This window comes from Schistocerca cancellata, chromosome 10 (assembly GCF_023864275.1).
Source record: "Schistocerca cancellata isolate TAMUIC-IGC-003103 chromosome 10, iqSchCanc2.1, whole genome shotgun sequence".
Taxonomy (NCBI): domain Eukaryota; kingdom Metazoa; phylum Arthropoda; class Insecta; order Orthoptera; family Acrididae; genus Schistocerca; species Schistocerca cancellata.
In genome coordinates this window covers 100,844,735-100,868,940 of record NC_064635.1, presented here as the reverse complement: position 1 = coordinate 100,868,940, position 24,206 = coordinate 100,844,735, and the positions used below count along the sequence as shown (strand labels likewise).

Genomic DNA, 24,206 nt, shown 5'->3' with positions numbered 1-24,206 from the left:
CATAAGAATACTGAAGACCAGAAGTTTAGATCACAGAATTCATTAAGAGTTATTCACTCAAATTAGGATAAGAGGCCTTTGTGGTACAACTTGACTAAAACGGGGAATGGTTGATAGGACATCTTCAGACTGGAATCCTAACAACAGTTATCATCAATAACGGAATTAAAGAGTAGCAAACAGATCGTGAAAGGTAGGTGACTTGACTGAAATGAACAATCCAAACTTATAGATTTATTGTGTCCGATAACTTAACATTATACTGAATTTTGAAATACTTCCCTTAAAATGGACATTATCTGCTAAAGCACAGAAATAAAATAATAATGAAAGATCACTTCAGAAAATGCATGATAACATTGAAAGTACATAGAAATAATACATCACCCCTTTGAGAAACTTACCTGTCTGCAAACTCTATTACAGCATTGTCATTGCCAAGTCCAATGTACGTAATAGTACCGAATTTCTGAAGTCCCCAATATATATCAATTATCTTTGCACCTTTCGGAACCTCTGCAACCAAACATATTGTACTTTAATCACTAATATAGGGTAACTAAAAAGTTATTTTATATGTAACCTGCTGAAATACAGTAACAAACTTTTCAGTATTTACACAACTTCAATTCCAAGAATATCTTCTAGCATCAATTGTCCCCAATTTTCTGTCCACGCCCAATACGAATATGTGTTCCATACATAAAGCCAATGTAATCGTGTGATGGCTACTGAATACGAACTGATAGTGGAAACAAGAGTGTCTTTGTCCTAAGCAGAGCGGTTATCCAGATAGCAGCAAGAAGTGACCGGTTGTAACTCATGCGATGTGCTGTACACTAGTAAACAAGCAGCTATGTGCCAGGCCTCATTCACGCAAGAGTGGATCGTACTACACGATGTGTCGAATACATGTCTGGTGACGATTGTTGATCGCAAGAATGTCTCTGAGCTGTGATCGATATCCACTGCTGGCGAGGATACTAAATCAGAAATGTAACAGATTCTGATAAATGACAATATTATGGAAAGGATAAATTGCTACCCACCATATAGCAAAGATGTTGAGTCACAAGTTTTAGAATGAGAGAGGAGTGAGGGGAAGGTGGGTGGGGAGTGGTTGGTAGGATGAGGTACAAATTTGTGTGGCACAGGAAAGGAAAATAAAGTGCAAAAATATGCGAGAGTGATGCAGGAAGAGTGATCAATTTGAACATCTAGTTTTATGATATCGCTGCACCAACAATCAGCACAGTCTTGCAACCATGTGTTGTGCAAGACGAGACAGTTGATACGGTGCAACTTATAAATAAGAGGATGTGCTGCAATTTGGAAGACAAGTGAAACACAGGACAGAAGAGAAAGGAGGACAGACACATATTATAGTAATATGTTTGAAAATAGTAACAAAGGCAAACAGCTCTGGGTTATGAGATGGAAGAAAGCCATGAGGCAAAAATCAAACAATAGAAAACTCAGGATGGAATGATGACAATATTATGAAAAGGACAGATTGCCACTCACCATATAGCAAATTCAGATTCAACATTTCTGCTATATGATGAATAGCAATCTATCCTTTTCATAATGTTGTCATTATTCCAGCCTGAATTTTCTACTGTTTGATCCTGGTAAATTATAGTTACTTCTGTACTTATTGTAAAAGGGGAAAAGGGAGGGGGGGGGGGGGTACTGGACGGATGGGCATTGAATTAATAAGGGTATAAGGGTAGTCTGCAAGTTGTTCCTGATGACAGCAGTCAAAGCTCCAAGAAACAGTGGAACTCATGTGACAGATGCTAAATAATGTATTGTTCTTGTTTTGCTTGCAGAATGAGAAAACTGTCATCAGCACTTTTACGCTCATACTTACAGAATACATTTGTAATGAGATGTAAAATATCATTTGCAGAATGGGATGTTCCAGATCCTTGATCTCCATTGGCTGATTAAAGATGTTCATAGGTTAAGGTAGTTAGTAAGTAGGAAACACCCCACTTTTGGGAAGTTTCTGGTGGCGGTTTGTGCAGATCAAAGTTGTACCGATCCTGTGCTATCAGCGATGAGCGCCACAGACTGGTGCTTCTACCTGCTCAGTGGAGTCATTTTCTCTGTGGAGCCAGGAGTGAAGAGCTTGGAGTGGATATAACCTCCGTGGCATCAAAGAAACCATTGCTGAAAAGACAACAGATGTTCAGATTTTATTGTAAAAAATTGTTCCGAGTCTACTGTGAGACACACTTGCACAAAAACCTAACTGGAATTTCACACGCATGCAGTCAATCAAGGGGAAGAGGTCAGGATTGTATGTTATAGGAAATACATCGTGTTCAACTTCTCTGGGCGTGTTACGCCACTAGACAGAAGAAAAATTCTCTTTCACCACACTGATGCTGCGGATCAAACTCCACGGGGGAGGAGCTGGTTCACAGTTCAAGAGCAATGTGTAGGAGGACCCTTACTGCATTGACATTGTACAGCGAGACAGAAAATCTGAGAGAATTGGAAAACTGAGCTGCAGATCGACTACTGGACGCTTTCAATGGCCCACTTCTATTACCCCCAGCAGGAAAATAAGCCACGAAACATTCCACTAACAAATGAAAATGTGTGTGAGACCACACTTCTAACCAAGACTCGACTCTGCCATAGCCTATATGAGCATGCCTTAAAACCTGATCCAAACTTTCATACCACCGATGTTCCTATCGACACTACTGCTCATTAGTACTGAATACCTGTTAGAGCCCTCCCATGAACCATGGACCTTGCCGTTGGTGGGGAGGCTTGCGTGCCTCAGCGATACAGATAGCCGTACCGTATGTACAACCACAACGGAGGGGTATCTGTTGAGAGGCCAGACAAACGTGTGGTTCCTGAAGAGGGGCAGCAGCCTTTTCAGTAGTTGCAAGGGCAACAGTCTGGATGATTGACTGATCTGGCCGTGTAACAATAACCAAAACGGCCTTGCTGTGCTGGTACTGCAAACGGCTGAAAGCAAGGGGAAACTACGGCCGTAATTTTTTCCAAGGGCATGCAGCTTTACTGTATGATTAAATGATGATGGCGTCCTCTTGGGTAAAATATTCTGGAGGTAAAATAGTCCCCCATTCGGATCTCCGGGTGGGGACTACTCAAGAGGATGTCGTTATCAGGAGAAAGAAAACTGGCATTCTACGGATCGGAGCGTGGAATGTCAGATCCCTTAATCGGGCAGGTAGGTTAGAAAATTTAAAAAGGGAAATGGATAGGTTTAAGTTAGATATAGTGGGAATTAGTGAAGTTCGGTGGCAGGAGGAACAAGACTTCTGGTCAGGTGACTACAGGGTTATAAACACAAAGTCAAATAGGAGTAATGCAGGAGTAGGTTTAATAATGAATAGGAAAATAGGAATGCGGGTAAGCTACTACAAACAGCATAGTGAACGCATTATTGTGGCCAAGATAGACACGAAACCCATGCCTACTACAGTAGTACAAGTTTATATGCCAACTAGCTCTGCAGATGACGAAGAAGTTGAAGAAATATACGATGAGATAAAAGAAATTATTCGGACGGTGAAGGGAGACGAAAATTTAATAGTCATGGGTGACTGGAATTCGATAGTAGGAAAAGGGAGAGAAGGAAACGTAGTAGGTGAATATGGATTGGGGCTAAGAAATGAAAGAGGAAGCTGCCTGGTGGAATTTTGCACAGAGCACAACTTAATCATAGCTAACACTTTGTTTAAGAATCATGATAGAAGGTTGTATACATGGAAGAACCCTGGAGATACTAAAAGGTATCAGATAGATTATATAATGGTAAGACAGAGATTTAGGAACCAGGTTTTAAATTTTAAGACATTTCCAGGGGCAGATGTGGACTCTGACAACAATCTATTGGTTATGACCTGTAGATTAAAACTGAAGAAACTGCAAAAAGGTGGGAATTTAAGGAGATGGGACCTGGATAAACTGAAAGAACCAGAGGTTGTACAGAGTTTCCGGGAGAGCATAAGGAAACAATTGACAGGAATGGGGGAAAGAAATACAGTAGAAGAAGAATGGGTAGCTTTGAGGGACAAAGTAGTGAAGGCAGCAGGGGATCAAGTAGGTAAAAAGACGAGGGCTAGTAGAAATCCTTGGGTAACAGAAGAAATATTGAATTTAATTGATGAAAGAAGGAAATATAAAAATGCAGTAAATGAAGCAGGCAAAAAGGAATACAAACGTCTCAAAAATGAGATCGACAGGAAGTGCAAAATGGCTAAGCAGGGATGGCTAGAGGACAAATGTAAGGATGTAGAGGCTTATCTCACTAGGGGTAAGATAGATACTGCCTACAGGAAAATTAAAGAGACCTTTGGAGATAAGAGAACCACTTGTATGAACATCAAGAGCTCAGATGGAAACCCAGTTCTAAGCAAAGAAGGGAAAGCAGAAATGTGGAAGGAGTATATAGAGGGTCTCTACAAGGGCGATGTACTTGAGGACAATATTATGGAAATGGAAGAGGATGTAGATGAAGATGAAATGGGAGATACGATACTGCGTGAAGAGTTTGACAGAGCACTGAAAGACCTGAGTTGAAACAAGGCCCCCGGAGTAGACAACATTCCATTGGAACTACTGACGGCCTTGGGAGAGCCAGTCCTGACTAAACTCTACAATCTGGTGAGCAAGGTGTATTAAACAGGCGAAATACCCTCAGACTTCAAGAAGAATATAATAATTCCAATCCCAAAGAAAGCAGGTGTTGACAGATGTGAAAATTACCGAACAATCAGTTTAATAAGCCACAGCTGCAAAATACTAACACGAATTCTTTACAGACGAATGGAAAAACTAATAGAAGCCGACCTCGGGGAAGGTCAGTTTGGATTCCGTAGAAATATTGGAACACGTGAGGCAATACTGACCTTACGACTTATCTTAGAAGAAAGATTAAGGAAAGGCAAACCTACGTTTCTAGCATTTGTAGACTTAGAGAAAGCTTTTGACAATGTTGACTGGAATACTCTCTTTCAAATTCTAAAGGTGGCAGGGGTAAAATACAGGGAGCGAAAGGCTATTTACAATTTGTACAGAAACCAGATGGCAGTTATAAGAGTCGAGGGGCATGAAACGGAAGCAGTGGTTGGGAAGGGAGTGAGACAGGGTTGTAGCCTCTCCCCGATGTTATTCAATCTGTATATTGAGCAAGCAGTAAAGGAAACAAAAGAAAAATTTGGAGTAGGTATTAAAATCCATGGAGAAGATAAAAAACGTTGAGGTTCGCCGATGATATTGTAATTCTGTCAGAGACAGCAAAGGACTTGGAAGAGCAGTTGAACAGAATGGATGGTGTCTTGAAGGGAGGATATAAAATGAACATCAACAAAAGCAAAACGAGGATAATGGAATGTAGTCGAATTAAGTCGGGTGATGTTGAGGGTATTAGATTAGGAAATGAGACACTTAAAGTAGTAAAGGAGTTTTGCTATTTGGGGAGCAAAATAACTAATGATGGTCGAAGTAGAGAGGATATAAAATGTAGACTGGCAATGGCAAGGAAAGCGTTTCTGAAGAAGAGAAATTTGTTAACATCGAGTATAGATTTAAGTGTCAGGAAGTCGTTTCTGAATGTATTTGTATGGAGTGTAGCCATGTATGGAAGTGAAACATGGACGGTAAATAATTTGGACAAGAAGAGAATAGAAGCTTTCGAAATGTGGTGCTACAGAAGAATGTTGAAGATTAGATGGGTAGATCACATAACTAATGAGGAGGGTAAAAATCGTAGGGGGAGACCAAGAGATGAATACACTAAGCAGATTCAGAAGGATGTAGGTTGCAGTAGGTACTGGGAGATGAAGAAGCTTGCACAGGATAGAGTAGCATGGAGAGCTGCATCAAACCAGTCTCAGGACTGAAGACAACAACAACAACAACAACAACAACAACAACAACAACAACAACCTGTTGGAGGATGTCAATATGGTGTGTGTTCCCCTTTGCCTTTACGATGGCTTGTATTCTGATGGGGCCGCTTCCAATGAGGTGTCTGAATTTCTGTGGAGGAATAGTAGCCCCTTCTTCCTCAAGAACAAACTACAGAAGGTAGTGATGTTTAACACCAAAGTGAATGTTATGGCTCTTACCACGGGTCTTCTGCTTGCATGAGGTTGGGACTCCAGGTAGGCTAGTCCATTACAGGAAGGTTACTTCCCACAAACCATTACCACACAGAAGCTGCTTTATGACAAGTCATATTGTCACGCTGACACAAATATCAGCTCCGAACTGTTTCTTTACTGTACACAGGACGCAATTCTGTAACGTGTGTTCCTATGCTTCTGGATTTAGGGTTGTTTTCTTAAGTGCAATAAGGAAACCACACCCTTACCACAAAGAACAAACCCCGTACTGTAACATCACCTATTTTGTACTTCACTGTTACCACTACACATGATGGAAGGTAACATTTCCAATGCATTTACCAAACCCGAAACCTTTCACTGGATTGCCACACAATATAGCATCATTCATCACCCCAAATAGCTCGTTCTCACAGTCAGTCACTCCCCAGTGGTGTTTTCTTTACACCACCTCAAGCATCACTTAGCACTGATTGCAGAAATGGGTGCCTTATGAGGAGCTGCTCAACCACTTTGTTCCATTACTTTTAACTGCCTATGCACAGTCATTGTGCAAGTTAGACACTCTATAAAGTTTTGGAAATCACAAGTGGCTCCTCCTGTTGATTTCATGTAATCTTGTATAACCACCCTTTGCAATGCTTGTCAGTGTCACTCCCTGTCAGTAAACAATGTCTGCCTGGCACGGTTTAACTGAGGTTGTTCCTTCCCAGTTCCATTTCACAATCACAATCACCAGCAGTCAACTCTGGTAACATTAGAAGGGTTGAAACGTCCCCAACAGATTTTTTACTCGGGTTACATCTAATGACTGGTCCACATTCGAAGTCGTCAAGCTCTCCTGACCAAAGTATTTTGCAGTTATGGCTTCCCTACTGACAACACAATACTCACTAGTTTCCAGCCTCTAGTGATCAATTACGCATTACACATAGATATCCAGATACATTTCACAGTTACAGCAAACAGAAATGCATTCATAGGGTATGTGGTAATATCACCAATGTGGGACCAGATTTGGCTGTGTTTTGTGGCATATACTGCCATGAAGTATGGTGTGTGTGTGTGTGTGTGTGTGTGTGTGTGTGTGTGTGTGTGTGTGTGTGTGTGTGTGTGTGTGTGTGTGTGTGTAGGAGGAGGGGGGGGGGGCGGCACATACATGCAATGAACGTTTCGGAAGGTATTTGCTGGAATGTGGTGCTACGAAGAATTCTGAATATTAGATGGTTAGAGCCAGCAGCTAATAAGGAAGTGCAGGATCAAATTGGAGAGAAAACAATCCTATGGCACAACTTGACTAAGATAAGGGTTTGGTTGGCAGAACATAGCCAGATGGAAAAAAATCTTCAGTTTGAAAATGAAGAGAGAGAGAGAGAGAGAGAGAGAGAGAGAGAGAGAGAGAGAGAGAGCGCGAGAGAGAGCGAGCGCGCGCGCGCACGCGCACACACAGGCTGAAAATGTAGTATTCATTTCCAAGATGGTAGCAAGAGATGGCAGCTGTTAACTTTCTAAAAATACATAACTAAAAGTTCACCTATTTTTATGATCTTGCCAACTGGAAGAATTAATGCGTGGGATATAACCACTACTTTCGTGTGAAATAATAATTATAAATGTCTCATCCTTGGAGTACCAAACTTTAATCAGCCAAGGAAATGGAATAATGGTAAATTTGCCAGAACAGCTCATTAAGCTGTTCCCACTTCTACTAACGTCCCATTACATATGACACTGGTAATACAGACAGTGTGTACATAAAGTCCAGGAACAATTTCAATTATTTATTGCGCAAGAACCAAACATTGTACAGATATCATACATATGTCATTTTGAAGAGAAACCCTGAAAGTACCCCCCCTCCCCTTTCATGTATACCTCCACAGTGTAGTTTGGTTATTTGCTGATAGTCAGCACTGGTCAAAAACATGGCAAGTTCAAGTGCGGAGTGAGCTTTCTGTGTGTTGGAGTTTGACAAAAACAAGTGTACCACAGCTGTTCAATGGATGTTTAGAACCAAGTATGGTAAGAAGCCACCAACAAGGAAGGTCATTTACTACTGGCACAACAAATTTGTTCCGACAGGTTGCTTGGGCCCAGCAAAGAGAAGTAAATGTCCCCGTGCAAGTGAAGTGAATGCGGAGCACTTACAAGAGCCATTCATAAGGAGTCCAAAGAACTCTGTGTCTGGTGCATCCCGTGTTTGTAAAAATAAAACTTTCAGAGTTTCTCTTCAAAATGCAATAAGTATGACATCTGTACAACGTATAGTTCTTGTGCAATAAATAATTTAAAGTGTTCCTGAACTTTATGTACACCCTGTATATTTAATTTAACAGCAATGATGCAACCAAAGACCAGGAAAGCTGCGTCAAGCCTTGGTGCGGTAAAAATGGAGCAAATTTTGGCCATCAGGTGTACCAAGTTTCCCAACAGCCTGGCACTACTTTCAATACTATGCGAGCTGTGTGTTGCTAAATGTGGGAGAAGCTTGTGGTGGGTAGCAGTTAAGGCAGTTTCATCAGGTCACTAGTTTGAGTTGGCACCACAAAACAGGTGATGGGAGAGATACTCCATGAACAAATTTGGGTGGCAAAGCTATATAGCTGTCACCACCTCATTATTAAAAGAACAGTAATGTAGAGACACTCTTACTCTGTCTCTATCAACACTGTTGTGCCAACATGAGAGCAGTTTTTTCATGAGGTGAGCCTGTCTCATCATTGCTTTCCTTGCAGCACACTATATCCTCTAAATTAAATTCTCATTAGATCATTTTTAAGTTAAATTATTCCTTTGGATGAAGATGTACAGAAGAGCAAAGTGTTTACAGTACACACACACACACACACACACACACACACACACACACACACACACACACACACACACACACACACACACACACACACGAGGGGAGGGGGGGGAGGGGGGAGGGGAGAGAGGGAGAGAGAGAGAGAGAGAGAGAGAGAGAGAGAGAGAGAGAGAGAGTTGGTTCTGGTAGGAAAATTTCAACTACTCCGACTGCCAAAGACATCAATAAACTCTTTTTACTCATTTTCCTCTTTTCACTATAACTTTTTATTGTGTTTCATAATTGTGGCTGGAAAGATACATTATTCCTTGCAAGTCACCAAGAAAATCCTCTATATTGAAAATCACAGTACACTAACTTCTCCTGCAAGTAGAAAGAAGTTCTAATTCCTTGAGCAAGGGATAAATGTGTGTGTTTGGGAGGGCAGGGAGAGGACGAGGGAGGGGGGGGGGGGGGGGGACACTGTCGGGCTGCCAGGAGGGGGACATTACCCAAAAGAACAACATTCCGAGTCTAACTTTCCATAATGATCTAAAGTGGAATGACCACATGAAAAATATTAGGAAAACACATCCAGGCCATATTCATTGAGTGAAGCTTTAGGAAATTTAATTCATCTACAAATAAAGTAGCTTTCAAAACACTTGCTCAACCAATTCTCCAGCACCATAGGACCCTTGGCAAGTTGGATTAACATAAATGATAGAGAAGAGTCAATGAAGAGCAATGAATTTCATTGCAGGCTCGTACTGTTGGCACAAGAGCATTAAAGGGGGTGCTCAACAAAGTATGGAGGTAGACACTACAAGAAAAGTGTTGCGCAACACAGAAGGGTGAACACAGATGAGTAGGGAAAACAATGCTGTAAGTTTGAATAAGTATCAGAGGTGTGCTTATTGACACAGTTACACTGTGTTAAATATCCAAGTATAAAACTGGAACACAACACAAAAAGAACAAGCATGTAAGGTCAGTTGTAGGGAAGGCAAATAGTCAACTACCATTTATTGAGAGAACTCTAGGAAAGTGCAGTTTATGTACGACAGTTTGCTGAAAAATAATGCCTCCAAATTTTACATGTGAGAACTCTTAAGGCTTTTTAAATAAAACAAACTTTTCATTTTCATGTCTACATAATTATTTCTCATTATAGTCACACTGAGACAAACATTTCTCCCGACAAGAGCCTAGTTTGATGATACAATCCCTGCAGAATGTTTCACTTCATTGATGGAGTCACAATCTCATCACTGCTTACACCACACCATCATCATCATCATCATCATCATCATCATCATCATCATCATCATCAAATTGAGGTCCTCGAAAGTGTTCATTAAGTTTTGGAAACAGATGAACATCAGATGAGGCCAAGTCAGGACTGCATGGAAGATGACAGATGACAATGAACCCAAGGCGTTTGATTGCTGCAGATGTCACAGCACTCTTTATGTGGTCCGACATTGTCACACTGAAAGGATGTGCGCCATATGTGGATGAACTCTCAGATTGCCCGCTTTCAATTACAGCATGCTGTTTCTCACGCCATACAGTTACACTAGCCATATTATGCACTACAATTTGGAGCTTTCAAGTGGCAGATGGTTGCAACACTTGTCAGCAAAGGAGGAAAGTCGACCAAGTAATACACGACGTGAGAACCTTAATCGATACTAAAAAGATAAGAAATTTGGAGGAATTACTTTTCAGTATGCCCAAGTATATAGGAGACTGCATACAAAACAGCTGAACACCATTCCAGTGTTTGGGATCCCCACCATGTGGAATTAAATGAAGACACTGAAGCATGCAGAGATGTGCTGTTAGATTTGTTACTGGTAGGCCGACCCACATGCAAGTGGTAAAGAAATACTCTGATCTCAAATGGGAATCCCTGGAGGGAAGAAGACATTTTTTTCATGAAACACTACCAAAAAAATTTAGAGAACTGACATTTGTGACAGTTTGTAGAATGATTATACTGCTACCAACATATATCTTGACCAAGGACTGTGAAAACAAGGTCTCATAGGGAAGCATACAAATTTGTTTACTCCATTCGCAAGTGGAACAGGAAAGCGAATGAGCAGCAGCAGCAGCAGCAGCAGTACGGGGTACTCTCCACTATGCACTGTATGGTGCCTTGCAGAATAAATATATGGATGGTTTACTTTCAAAATTCTGAATGTGTATGTTCTAAGAAGAGCTGAGCAACTTCCTTCCACAAACCTCATACACAATAACTACTCTGGGAAAAATCAGAAATTGGAACTTGTATGGGGAGTTTGTCAACGTTGTACCTTTATACCTCACACGAATGGAACAGGAAAGGGAGAAGTGTACAGTGCTATCAGAAGTACACCCCTCCACACACTGTACGGTGATTTGCAGGGTAAGGATGTAGATGTTTGTGAGCTTATCAATCTTGCAATGCCTAAAATGTACGCTGAGTCTTTACTTTTAGCTCTTCCTATAACTCATTACAGGAATAGCTCTTTACAGTACTTGCTGTACATGCCTGAATCTAGGCTGGTGGATATAGCTTGGTAGAGCAAAACAGCAGGTTAGTAAATACCACTGGAAAAAATATCACAACCCATAATGAATCAAAACAGTGCTAAAGACATTACACCTGCTAATTTAGGAAAGGGAAGTCTTTAAAAAAAAAAAATTGCAAAGGCAAGTTTCACGACACACATAACCAGCGAATACTGACTTTTTTGTAAAAATCTTTATTAGCAAAGATTAATTATAGGAAATTTTATAGCTAGTTTTGAGCATTATTGGTCACTTGCAGATCAAAATACACACAGAAATGTGTAAGTTAAGAGGACACTTTGTCAATTGGCTGTTAACCACCCAAGGGACTGTCAGCATCAAAATCATACTCTTAACATGAGTAAAAAATTTTAAGTATAGGCAAGCACTGTCCTTTTTTGCAGTTCAAAGTGACAAACACAATAGGCATACTGTCTGGTGAGTGTGTGTGTGTGTGTGTGTGTGTGTGTGTGTGTGTGTGTGTGTGTGTGTGTGTGTGCGCTGTGGGACTTTCCTAACACAAATAAATTTAGCTTCCCTAAAATTACATATAACTTATAGTTGTGAAATTAATTTGAAAGCATCAATGTATGTGTTAGATTTATCTGTGTTACTGGGACAAAAATTACCGCTGGTAGGGTACAAAAGTAGCCTAATAAGCAAACATTTTGTCATCTAAATGGTTCCTAGATCTCCTTAAAGTAAATTTCCAATACAAAATATTAGACAAACATAAACAGCAGAAAAACATAAAAATTCAGTTACATTTGCAATTTTCAAATTAACTGAAATAACTTAATAATACTCTAAGACTCCATGCGTTATGATTAAATGTTTGTGAGTCAATTACACATAAGAGCAATGCATATCTTAAGTCCTTTTCAGATCTGGAGTTGTGACACACATGCATATCCTCCTCTTAGGTACAAAGCAAAATGAGACCAACCCTTAAATTCCCAACACTCCCACTTCATTTCGGAACCATTGTGGCGGTAAGGTTGAAGACATACAAAGCAGTAGTTATCTTCATCTTCTGATGATATTTCTTTAGGTTTTTTCTGCTGTTGTGCTCTTGGCCTGCTGCTTTTTAAATTTAGCTACTAATTCACTTTCTTCGTCTGTGAACAGGCTCTTACCTCTTGCTCTAAAGCCAATTTCTCTGGAGTATCGGTCAAAATTGCAGACTTTCTCTGCTGCCTCCCTCTTCTTGTGTCTTGCCTCAGGCCTGTTTTTGGGAACAGACAAATAGCTTCAGGTGAAAAGGCTAGGCAAATTGAAGGAGACGACTGTAAAATATCTAGGCCCTGCGTTGCAGGCTGCGACACCTGGAAATGATTTCTCGCGTCTTGCTGCTGGATCAGCATTAAATATGTTCAAAACTTCAGATGGTCCAGTGAAAATTGCTAACGATTGAGTGGTACTATGCCTGTGCAGTGATAGCCTACTGCAATGTTTTTGGGAGTTACAGCAAGTGGAAGTGCTTCCCTTACAATTGAAGGGATGTCAAACTGACATGGTCTTTCCTGGACGATTCCCAATTCAGCCCTCAGCAAAAGCATTGACCATATTTTTAAATGGGCCATAAAATGAACAGTCTAGAGGCTGCATACAGTGTGGTGGGAATGACAACATAAATGAAACTAGCATACGCCATGGCCGGGAGACCCAATCGGAGAAGTTCAGCCGCCGAGTGCGAGTCTTATTTCAGTTGATGCCACATTGGGCAACTCACGTGCCAGTACGAGGATGAAATGATGAGGACAACACAACACCCAGTCCACAAGGGGAGACAATCTCCAACCTGGCCGGGAATCGAACCCGGGCCTGCTCCATGGGAAGCAAGCACGTTACCATCCAGCTAAGCAGGCAGTTTTCACAAATATTCAGGCTTCTGATGGATTTAAGAGATTCATGACTGTCAAAAAACAGCAAACATTAGTGCTCAGGAGTTGGTTTACCAAATTTTTCAAAGTGGTGCAAGAACGCCAAAAATTTTTCTTCCTGCATCCAATCACTCACATTTCTTGTTCCAATGCAACCAATAGGACCATCTCGAACAAAATGGCCACAATACCTTAAGTAAGGGAATAGAAAGAGAGGATAAGTTCTGTTTCTCTGAGCATTGATAGCAATAGCAGCTGTGACGAGGGTGCCCCTTTCAACCAAAGTGATGGCTCCTACCTGCTTTATTCCCTGTTCAGCAGCAATCCTGTTTCGTTTCTGGATAGTGGTGATACCTGTCTTGTCCATAATCCAGATCTCCATGGGCTTGAACTTTAATCTTTCCATAACCTTGGCCAGGTTGCCAAAAAAATGCATTCAAATTTGTCGGATTAAAACTCGTTGCTCAAGCGAGACTTGTGGCTTGAGGCGACTGGGTAAACAACTGCGGATTCCTCTTCATGAATGCTCAAAACCAGTTTGGACCAGCAGTTTGGTTATCTACGCAAGTCGATGGAATTGGTATATTGTTTATTGTAGCCAGTTTGTGAGCTAATTTCCAGATATCCTTGGTACAAGTCTGTAAAATATTGCCAATGCATTAATCACACATTCAGCCATTATTTTTTCTTCTTCATCAGATAACACTCATTTTATGCTTTTATATCAGACATGAGGCATCAGGGTGCTGCCATCACTCACACTTATGTTTCTTTTTAATGAACTGATGCAAAGTCACATGACACACATTGTGTTTCTTTGCTGCTACTCTAACACTTATGTTCTAATTTTTAACATCATCTGTTACAATTTGATACACAGGTAAAGAAGTTAGTCCTCTCGTAGTTGTCCTAACTCACGTTCGTGGCATAATTTCCTGTAATAAAATAACTAAGTAAACAATGGATTTGTAGCAATGTCTCCTAAAATATTATACGTAATTTACTGACGCTAATGGGAAAATTCTAATACCATTTTCTCAGTGACGGGGACAAAAGGAACAGTGTTACTTTTGTCCCCCACCACACTTTTTTTGTTAAATTCATGTTCTTGCACAATCTACATAAATAATAAAAACAGAGATAATGGTGGCATAAAACAGAGTTTTACACGGTTAAATTATTATAGTAGACTTAAGTAGTCTCAGGCAACTGAAGCCACACAGCGAGTAGCAGCACCAATGCATGACTTCCGCAAGGCGTTCGATACAGTTCCCCACAGCCGTTTAATGAACAAAGTAAGAGCATATGGACTATCAGACCAATTGTGTGATTGGATTGAGGAGTTCCTAGATAACAGGACGCAGCATGTTATTCTCAATGGAGAGAAGTCTTCCGAAGTAAGAGTAATTTCAGGTGTGCCGCAGGGGAGTGTCATAGGACCGTTGCTATTCACAATATACATAAATGACCTGGTGGATGACATCGGAAGTTCACTGAGGCTTTTTGCAGATGATGCTGTGGTGTATCGAGAGGTTGTAACAATGGAAAATTGTACTGAAATGCAGGAGGATCTGCAGCGAATTGACGCATGGTGCAGGGAATGGCAACTGAATCTCAATGTAGACAAGTGTAATGTGCTGCGAATACACAGAAAGACAGATCCTTTATCATTTAGCTACAAAATAGCAGGTCAGCAACTGGAAGCAGTTAATACCATAAATTATCTGGGAGTACGCATTAGGAGTGATTTAAAATGGAATGATCATATAATGTTGATTGTCGGTAAAGCAGATGCCAGACTGAGATTCATTGGAAGAATCCTAAGGAAATGCAATCTGAAAACAAAGGAAGTAGGTTACAGTACGCTTGTTCGCCCACTGCTTGAATACTGCTCAGCTGTGTGGGATCCGTACCAGATAGGGTTGATACAAGACAGAGAGAAGATCCAACGGAGAGCAGCGCGCTTCGTTACAGGATCATTTAGTAATCGCGAAAGCGTTACGGAGATGATAGATAAATTCCAGTGGAAGACTCTGCAGGAGAGACGCTCAGTAGCTCGGTACGGGCTTTTGTCAAAGTTTCGAGAACATACCTTCACCAAAGAGTCAAGCAGTATATAGCTCTCTCCTACGTATATCTCGCGAAGAGACCATGAGGATAAAATCAGAGAGATTAGAGCCCACACAGAGGCATACCGACAATCCTTCTTTCCACGAACAATACGAGACTGGAATAGAAGGGAGAACCGATAGAGGTACTGAAGGTACCCTCCGCCACACACCGTCAGGTGGCTTGCGGAGTATGGATGTAGATGTAGATGTAGATGGGAGTGGCGGCAGGGTGGAGGTAAGGAGGAGGCTAGGGTGGGGAGGGGGAGGGATAGTAGGGTAGGGGTGGCAGACAGTTAGGTGCTGCTGGGGAGAGGGCAGGGACAAGGTGGAGAAAGAATAGGGCAGCAATGTGCAGTCTGGAGGTCAGACAGAGGGCAGGGGAGAGGTGGGTTAATGGAAAAGGAGAGAAGTAAAAAGACTGGGTGTGGTGGTGGAATTACGGCTGTGTTGTACTGGAATGGGAACAGGGAAGGGGCTGGATGGGTGAGGACAATGACTGGGTTCAGGCCAGGAGGGTTATGGGAACATAGGATATATTGCAGGGAAAGTTCCCACCTGTGCAATTCAGAAAAGCTGGTGTTGGCGGGAAGGATCCATATGGCACAGGCTGTGAAACAGTCCTTGAAATGAAAGATATCATGTTTGGTAGTGTATTCAGCAACAGGGTGGATTCATATGGCACAGGCTGTGAAGCAGTCATTGAAGTCAAGGATATCATGTCTGGCAGCACGTTCAGCAACAGGGTGGTCCACTTGTTTCTTGGCCACAGTTTGTCAGTGGCCATTCATGCAGACAGACAGCTTGCTGGTTATCACGCCCTTATAAAGTGCAGCACAGTGGTTGTAGCTTAGCTTGTAGATCACATGACAGCTTTCACAGAGCCCTACCCTTCATGGGACAGGTGAGGTTTGTGACCGGACTGGAGTAGGTGGTAGTGGTGATGGTGGTAGGATGTATGGGACAGGTCTTGTATCTAGGTCTATTACAGGGGTATGAGCCATGAGGTAAGGGGTTGGGAGAACGAGTTGTATAGGGGTGGATGAGGATATTGTGTAGGTTCAGTTGACGTCGGAATAACACTGCGAGAGGCTGGGAAGGATAGTGGGCAGAACATTTCTCATTTCAGGGCATGAGGAGAGGTAGTTGGTACCCTGGTGGAGAATGTAATTCAGTTGCTCCAGTACTGAGCGGTACTGAGGGGAATGCTCCTCTATGGCCAGACAGTGGGATTTTGGGAGGTGGTGGGAGACTGGAAAGATAAGGCATGGGAGACTTGTTTTTGTACAACGTTGGGAGGATAATTACGTTCTGTGAGATTCTCAGTATATTTTGAGAGGGACCGGTTGTTACTGCAGATGCGACAACCATAGGTGGCTAGGCTGTATGGAACAGGTGACAACTGTTCAAGTGGAGGTAGGCTATTGCTGGTGGTTAGTAGGTTTGCTATGGGTGGAGGTACTGAGGTAGCCATCTCTGAGGTGGAAGTCAACATCTAGGAAGTTGTCTCAGACTGCAGTCGTGTGTGTGTGTGTGTGTGTGTGTGTGTGTGTGTGTGTGTGTGTGTGTGTGTGTGTTACGTGTGAGTTGCTGGCATCAGTTACCTAAATATGATCGAAGAGCTTTGAAAGAACAGTACAAAGTTTGCAGAATGTTTCTTGATACATCAAAAGCCATCTACTGTATGCCATATTACGATGTTAGATAAACTGCACAGATATTTTTGTGTGTATAGGTGTGTGTGGGGGGGGGGGGGAGGGGGGTTTGCACGCACCGCTGTCGCTTAACGTTTTGATTTTTTATCCATCCATTTATACTGTATTTCCAAAAATTGATTATTTTCATTGGTATAATGTAAACATTAAAATTTCATTTTCAATTGGTGAAGTATTGTGTAGCACCAGGCTCAGTAATTGGTCCACTAATGTTCATATTACATGTGAATGATACAGCAATAAAAGAAAATGTAATCATGTATGTAGATGATACATTTCTCATAAGTGTAGCTCAGTAAATGAATCTATTTATATTTTAAAAGACATCCACCTTACTTGGAAATACTTGCAAAGAGAATAACAAATGGAGAGAAACTAAATGTAAGACTTGGGGCACACTGCTAACAGAAACCAACAGCAAAACGTTTCTGGGGATGACAATGGACAGATTTACGACTTTGGAAAATTATCTACAAAAGATTTGTTAAAAAAATAAGCAGTAACATATTTTAATGAAGAAAAATCAAAGACATTATGGACTAACTCATTCTCATTTATTGCACTACATAATAGTAATAATAATACAGGGGTACAGTACCAAATATGTATATTAGCAGACTACTGGAGGAGGGAGGGGGGAAGGGGGGGAGGAGGGGGGAGGAAGAGAAGAATCATTAAGTGAGTCCTGTAAAACGAAATTCAAGGAATATAAGATTTTTGAAAGTACTCCACGCACAGATTTGAAACTATCATAGATCTTAAAGTTTAGACCAATGTTAAACAGAGGGCTAAACAATTACAGCACAAGAGCCAAAGATGTTTATCACACCAACAGTACCCCACTCTAAATGGCTGACAAAGATGCTACTAAAGGAAGGATCTTGTTACACAACTATCAAGCAATTTACAAAATTTAAAATTTCCCAACCACTTTTCAAAATAAAAGTACGAGAGTGCTTAAAAACAGCATGCTTGAATAGTGTTAAGGAATATTGGAAAGAATTTGCAGTACTAAAGCAACATTCTGAGTACTGAACTACATCTACATCTACATCTACATCCACATCCATACTCCGCAAGCCACCTGACGGTGTGTGGCAGAGGGTACCCTGAGTACCTCTATCGGTTCTCCCTTCTATTCCAGTCTCGTATTGTTCGTGGAAAGAAGGATTGTCTGTATGCTTCGGTGTGTGCTCTAATCTCTCCGATTTTATCCTCATGGTCTCTTCGCGAGATATACATAGGAGGGAGCAATATACTGCTTGACTCTTCGGTGAAGGTATGTTCTCGAAACTTTAACAAAAGCCCGTACCGAGTTACTGAGCGTCTCTCCTGCAGAGTCTTCCACTGGAGTTTATCTATCATCTCCGTAACGCTTTCGCGATTACTAAATGATCCTGTAACAAAGCACGCTGCTCTCCGTTGGATCTTCTCTATCTCTTCTATCAACCCTATCTGGTACGGATCCCATACCGCTGAGCAGTATTCAAGCAGTGGGCGAACAAGCGTACTGTAACCTACTTCCTTTGTTTCCGGATTGCATTTCCTTAGGATTCTTCCAATGAATCTCAGTCTGGCATCTGCTTTACCGACAATCAACTTTATATGATCATTCCATTTTAAATCACTCCTAATGGGTACTCCCAGATAATTTATGGAATTAACTGTAACTGCTAACGTATACTGTGTCAATTAAAAGTAAACATGAAAATTTTCTTATGTTTCACCAATACCCTATGATTGCAGCATAAATTGAAATCTGTTGCCTATATATACTAAATTAAATTAGTATTAAAGTTTTTATTTAGCGTATGTTTTCATTAACTATTGTACGTTACATGTATGTGCAAGTCAGTTGTAAAATAATAATACATGTGCTCAACTTGTTATTTACCCTGTACCTGCAACTATCAACCTATTCTGATGCATCTAATGTTCCTCTAAACAGTGATCAAAGAATGAATGAATGAATGAATGAATGAATAAATAAATCATGATGTGAGTTAAGAGTATATTAAGGACAGAAACATTTTTATCAAAACATTGTGTGTCCCAGTCTTTGTAAATATACATGTTTAATTTTATTAAAAGAAATTTATTCATGAAAACTGTCAAATTATGGGAGATTTGCTGCCTAGTACTTATTTCCAGAAGGTGAGATATAAACCTCCCTGTAGACACACAATGACATACATGACACTACATCTATGTAGATACTTCACAAGCCACAATAAGGTGCTTGGAAGGGAGGGTAACCAGTAACACACATTTTCATTCCCTTTTGTGTTCCAGTCACAAATGGAGCGAGGAAAAAACAACTGGCTATATCTTATCTTGTCATCATGCGAGGTGTACATTGGTGGCAATAAGACTCTTCCACAGTCTGTTGCAAATGTCTGTTGTCTAAAGCTTCTCAATAATGTTTTGCAAAAATAATATCTTCCCTCCAGAGATTTCCTTTTGAGTTCATGAAGCATTTTCACAATACTTTTGTGTTGATCAAACTTAGTGGCAACAAATCTAGAAACATGCCTTTGAATCGGTATAATTAATTCGAGCTGATAGGGATACCAAACACATTAGCAGTACTAATGCATGGGTTACACAAGTTCTGTATATGCTGACTGCTTTATAGATGAGCTACACTTTCCTAAGATTTCCCCACAAACCTACGTCACCCATCCACCTTCCTCAACCAACCACACGCGCTCGTTTCCTTTCACACTGCTTTGCAACATTACAACTGTATAATCAAATGATGTGATGGTGTCACACAGGACAAACTGTGCAAAATTATTGTTCCTGCCCATCTCCTGTAACAAACATTTTCCACATTTACATCCTTCACTGATCACACCAAATAGAAATTCTATTTTAGTTGTCTTGTATTCTTCCAGTCACAGAAACATGACATTCCTGTACTTCTACATCATAACTAGCAAACAATGTCAGACTGCTGCTCACCCTACCCATCAGATTCCTTATGAATCTAGAAAACAAGATCAATCCTGTCACACTTCTCCAGCTTTCAGAACTATTAGTTGCTTCTCTTCTCAGGGAAAGGGGGAGGATGGGAGAGAGGGGTAGGTTATCTTCATATTGTCACTGGCATAGTAAACAGCAGAGAGACATGGCATATAGCAACAGAGCAGTAAGAATAATAACTGACATGACAACCGTGGCATCCTATTAAGGCCAGCTGTTAGGTATGATGTGATTTTCTGCAGCCTTTTTCAATCTCACATTGATATAAACCTGGCAAAGTTAACAATGTGAATATTTAAAAATAAATCTCTGCAGTCTAAGCACTACCACCATTTCCAACACTTCACATGTATAGGAATAGCAGAACATGTTACTGTTACATTAAAGTTGATGTTCTTACCTAAAAGTTTCCCACATTATCTTTAGCTTTGAAATGAGTTATACATTTGCTCTTCAGCTCACAGAGTTTAGGAACAAAAAGGGATAAAGGAAGATGTTTGAAAAAAAAAAAAAAAAAAAAAAAAAAAAAATGAACATTTCATAGATCAGCTCATAACAACAAAACATTCAAAATTTCAATAACTGGAATACCTACATAAGGTAACAAATGCATTTTACTTCTGTTTTTTCACATGCTGAGAAACACTATCATATAGAACTGCTGATTAAAATTAGTTATAAGTTCAATTGCAGTTTAATGGTATTTTTGCACCAAGTAAGTGGGGACAAAAGATGGGGGAAGCAATGCGTTAAACACTACCAAAATATATGTACTGACACTGCACAGATAAGATATATTTTGTTGGCAGAGGATGGTCACAACTCACTATTATACATATTTTCTTATGGGTTACTGCAGAGAGATACAACCATGAACTGAAAACAAAACTGTTTCATAACAATTTTAGGAGTAGGCCTACATTTCAATTTCAGACTGCTATTATTGAGTTTTACTATTATTTTTTCCACTATTGTAGAGAATTAATCGTCTTTCACTCTGTGCTGAAGTAATTACTTAAGCTTAATGAACCTTGTTTGCAACGGAAAGCAGTATAAGTTGTCTGTCATCGTAATGACAACTGATAACACTCCCCCCCCCCCCCCCCCCTTAAAAACTTGACTTCGTCAACTTAGAACCAAACCTAGACGTCTGACTACGTTACAGATCAGTCATTTACCAGAACTGAGATTTCGGGGAGAGGGGGGCTGCGTCAATACGTAAGTTTCACCAAGGAGAAACTGACAACATATCGGTAAAGATTACAATATATTGTCCAAGATTACAACGTACCTTTTAATAAGATGCGAGGAACGGCATCTCCTGCTCCCTGACTCATTTTGTTCTTGTAGTATGTCACTTCTTTCAGTAGCCCACGAACTACAGTAAATGCTAGATCAAATAAATCCTAACGGGTGTTCCTGCAAACATGAGTATGTCTAACATAATAACTGAATGACGGTTGTAAAAAACTTTGTAATAAAATTATAAAATGCAACTAACTGTTTTAAATTAAATTTGTGTTGACAACTATTTTAACATTCTCCTGTTGAGTCGTAACTCAATCCCAGAAACAAAGGTAGTATTCACTTACAACAGTTATATAAATGACAAGCAATAATGAAACTGCTCGTCTCACTGATGTACTCACACACAAAATTAGTTGCACCGTCCTTCCTTCAAGCCCCAGTAAATGACTTTGGCTACTTGCCATCTTTACGGGGAATACCTCAAATCACATGCTATCTAAATCAATATATACCAGTTCCTAATTTATTACAAGTAAGTTACAAAATATCGCTAGTTACAAGAACTGTAGTTACATTCATCTCCTTAATCTCACATCCAAGCAGCTACCAGCTACCCATTCCATAAAACTACTACAAAACACAGTATACAAACATGTTTGTACTTGTAGCTTTATATCGATTAACTCTGACAAGCCGGCGTATATATTTCTTTCTGTCTTAATTTCTTCAAACGTATAACAATTTCAAGCGAAGTTACAGTATTTCCATCGAGGTCGTGCGGTCTTTTATATTTGAACGGGCAGTGCGGGTATAATTATCTTTTCCATTTTGTATTAACACTATTCCAATGAATAACTTTTAGTTGAAAACAATTTCCCTAGTACAGTAATGATGATTTCAGCTGATGTTCGAGAATATGAGGGTCACGTATTACCATTCATAGAAATTTAGAAGGCTATTTGTGTAAACTTTTTTAGTAATCAACTGAAGGAACTTCATTCAGTACTTCGTGGTTGGCAATGCAGTAGCGTCAGTTGAGATGTGATCTTTGGCTTGTTGCCATAGTAACTACTAGCTCCAGAGTATACATAGTTCAAATTATATCATCTATACGTCAAAGTTTAAATTCAGACCTCCTAGTTTATTGCACATATTGCATAAGTGACATTTCTAGAGCGGAAGGTTCCCACGTTTTGCGCTCTCATTTGTTGTAGTCTCTCATACGTTTTGCATTAGAAATTAATCAGTGCATAAAGCGTTTTGCCTCTATCACGGTTACCAATACGGAATGTTGAATCATTTTACAAGGTATTGACGCCTACGTACGGTCACAGACAATTCTGTCGCATGGTACAGTTTCCTGGGGATGTTAAAATATCGCACGGTGAGGAAACCTTATTCGGTGATAAAGTCATCAGGGTAACATTTTACGAGCAGGGTATCTTTGTACCACTTACCACTTCTGCTCCAACTACTTCCACTATTTTGTACCGTACTAAAAGTAACAGTTTTATTTCCTCTGCGAGTTCTGTTTAGTATTTCAGTTGTCCTTCCAACTCACCAGAAGCTCTTAAAAAGGCTTGCGATTACCCTTTAATTGCGTTCGATATAGAATTTTTTGTTTGTTTTTGTAAGCTTAACTTTGTACCAGCGTCAAAATTACTGTAATGGGGCATAGTTAGTTTACATTTTCATTTTTCCAAGCACTCACAACTGCAGATGTAAAATGTTACAATGTCTGTTGCGATTTGTGATTCATTTTGTGTCCAATATTCACAAAAAATGGTACAAAGTTACCCCGATTGTACACCAAGTTGGCGCTAAATGACTTCTTGGTACTGCTCAAGCAGAACCACCGTTTTATCATTGTTCACTGTAGCAAATATAAAAGGACAGCGCGCAGTATCGCGACAATGATTTTGCTTTGTTTACGAGTAAATTTGTACTTTATTTTATTTCTTAAATACATATTAATCTAAAGAGAATCGGTCAAGTGTACTCCACTTTCAATACTTTGCAGGAGTTTACGTGAAGTATTTTTTTTTACTTACTTTATACTCTCTGCAATGGCGTTTTCAGGGGAAAATAGTTTCTCAAGGATGTTTGAAAGTAATCGTGCAGGCATAAATTTTTAAAAATCGTATTTTATATTCAAATTATTACGGTAACTGTAGTTTTCAGTACTTTTATCTATTAGTAGATGCATACAGCTACGATTTTTAGTAAAAATATTGGGTCAGTACTAGTGTCCGATTCCACTCGTCGGCTTGAGTCATACCTACGCTACATAGAGGCAATCTTTGAAAGCAACCAGTGATCTCCATAGTATGGAGACCACTGAAAGCAACTGATCATATTCGTAAGCAAACGAAGGTAGCATACAATAAAATTACAAACACGGTTCACATGAATAATTACTTAGCCACAAATTATACCGACAAGAATTAAAGGTAAGGAAAATTAATAATAACATAAAAGAGAAGTGTACATATCTGAAATAAATTATTATCGTTTTTTATTCGAGTAAGAAAAGCACAAAGAACCTTTAAATCAAGTACAGTACAGCACATGATGAAATCATAATATTATAAATCAGCGTTAAATTTTAATACTAATTGTTAAATCTAACAGGACGACTAAACAGGTAACGAAAATTAACAAAAAGTAGGGTCTAAAAAATACTGGAATCGGTAACTGGAACTGACCTACGTAGGTTAATTCCAAACATTCCAAGGTTCGTTATTTAGATCGTTGTAACAACGAACGTGTGCACTAAATTGTCACTTGTAATTGCTGTC

General features: G+C 40.0%; 1 protein-coding gene across 6 annotated transcripts in view; it reads right to left on the bottom strand.

Annotated features, from left to right (window-relative positions):
* LOC126106449 (speckle targeted PIP5K1A-regulated poly(A) polymerase-like) overlaps window positions 1-22,433 on the bottom strand; it is a 112,133-nt gene extending 89,700 nt beyond the window's left edge. For 2 of the 6 annotated variants that reach the window (XM_049912731.1, XM_049912733.1), the window contains exons 1-3: window positions 21,810-22,317; window positions 21,452-21,579; window positions 405-516 (exon numbers count right to left, since the gene is read on the bottom strand). In XM_049912731.1, the coding sequence (XP_049768688.1) occupies window positions 405-516; window positions 21,452-21,497 (158 nt within the window). In that variant the 5' untranslated portion in view covers window positions 21,498-21,579; window positions 21,810-22,317. Of the gene's footprint in view, window positions 1-404; window positions 517-21,451; window positions 21,580-21,661; window positions 22,318-22,342 lie in introns of those variants that run through there. The other 4 variants (XM_049912736.1, XM_049912732.1, XM_049912735.1 and 1 more) reach the window with 4 other exon arrangements.
* Window positions 22,434-24,206: the final 1,773 nt, after the last annotated feature.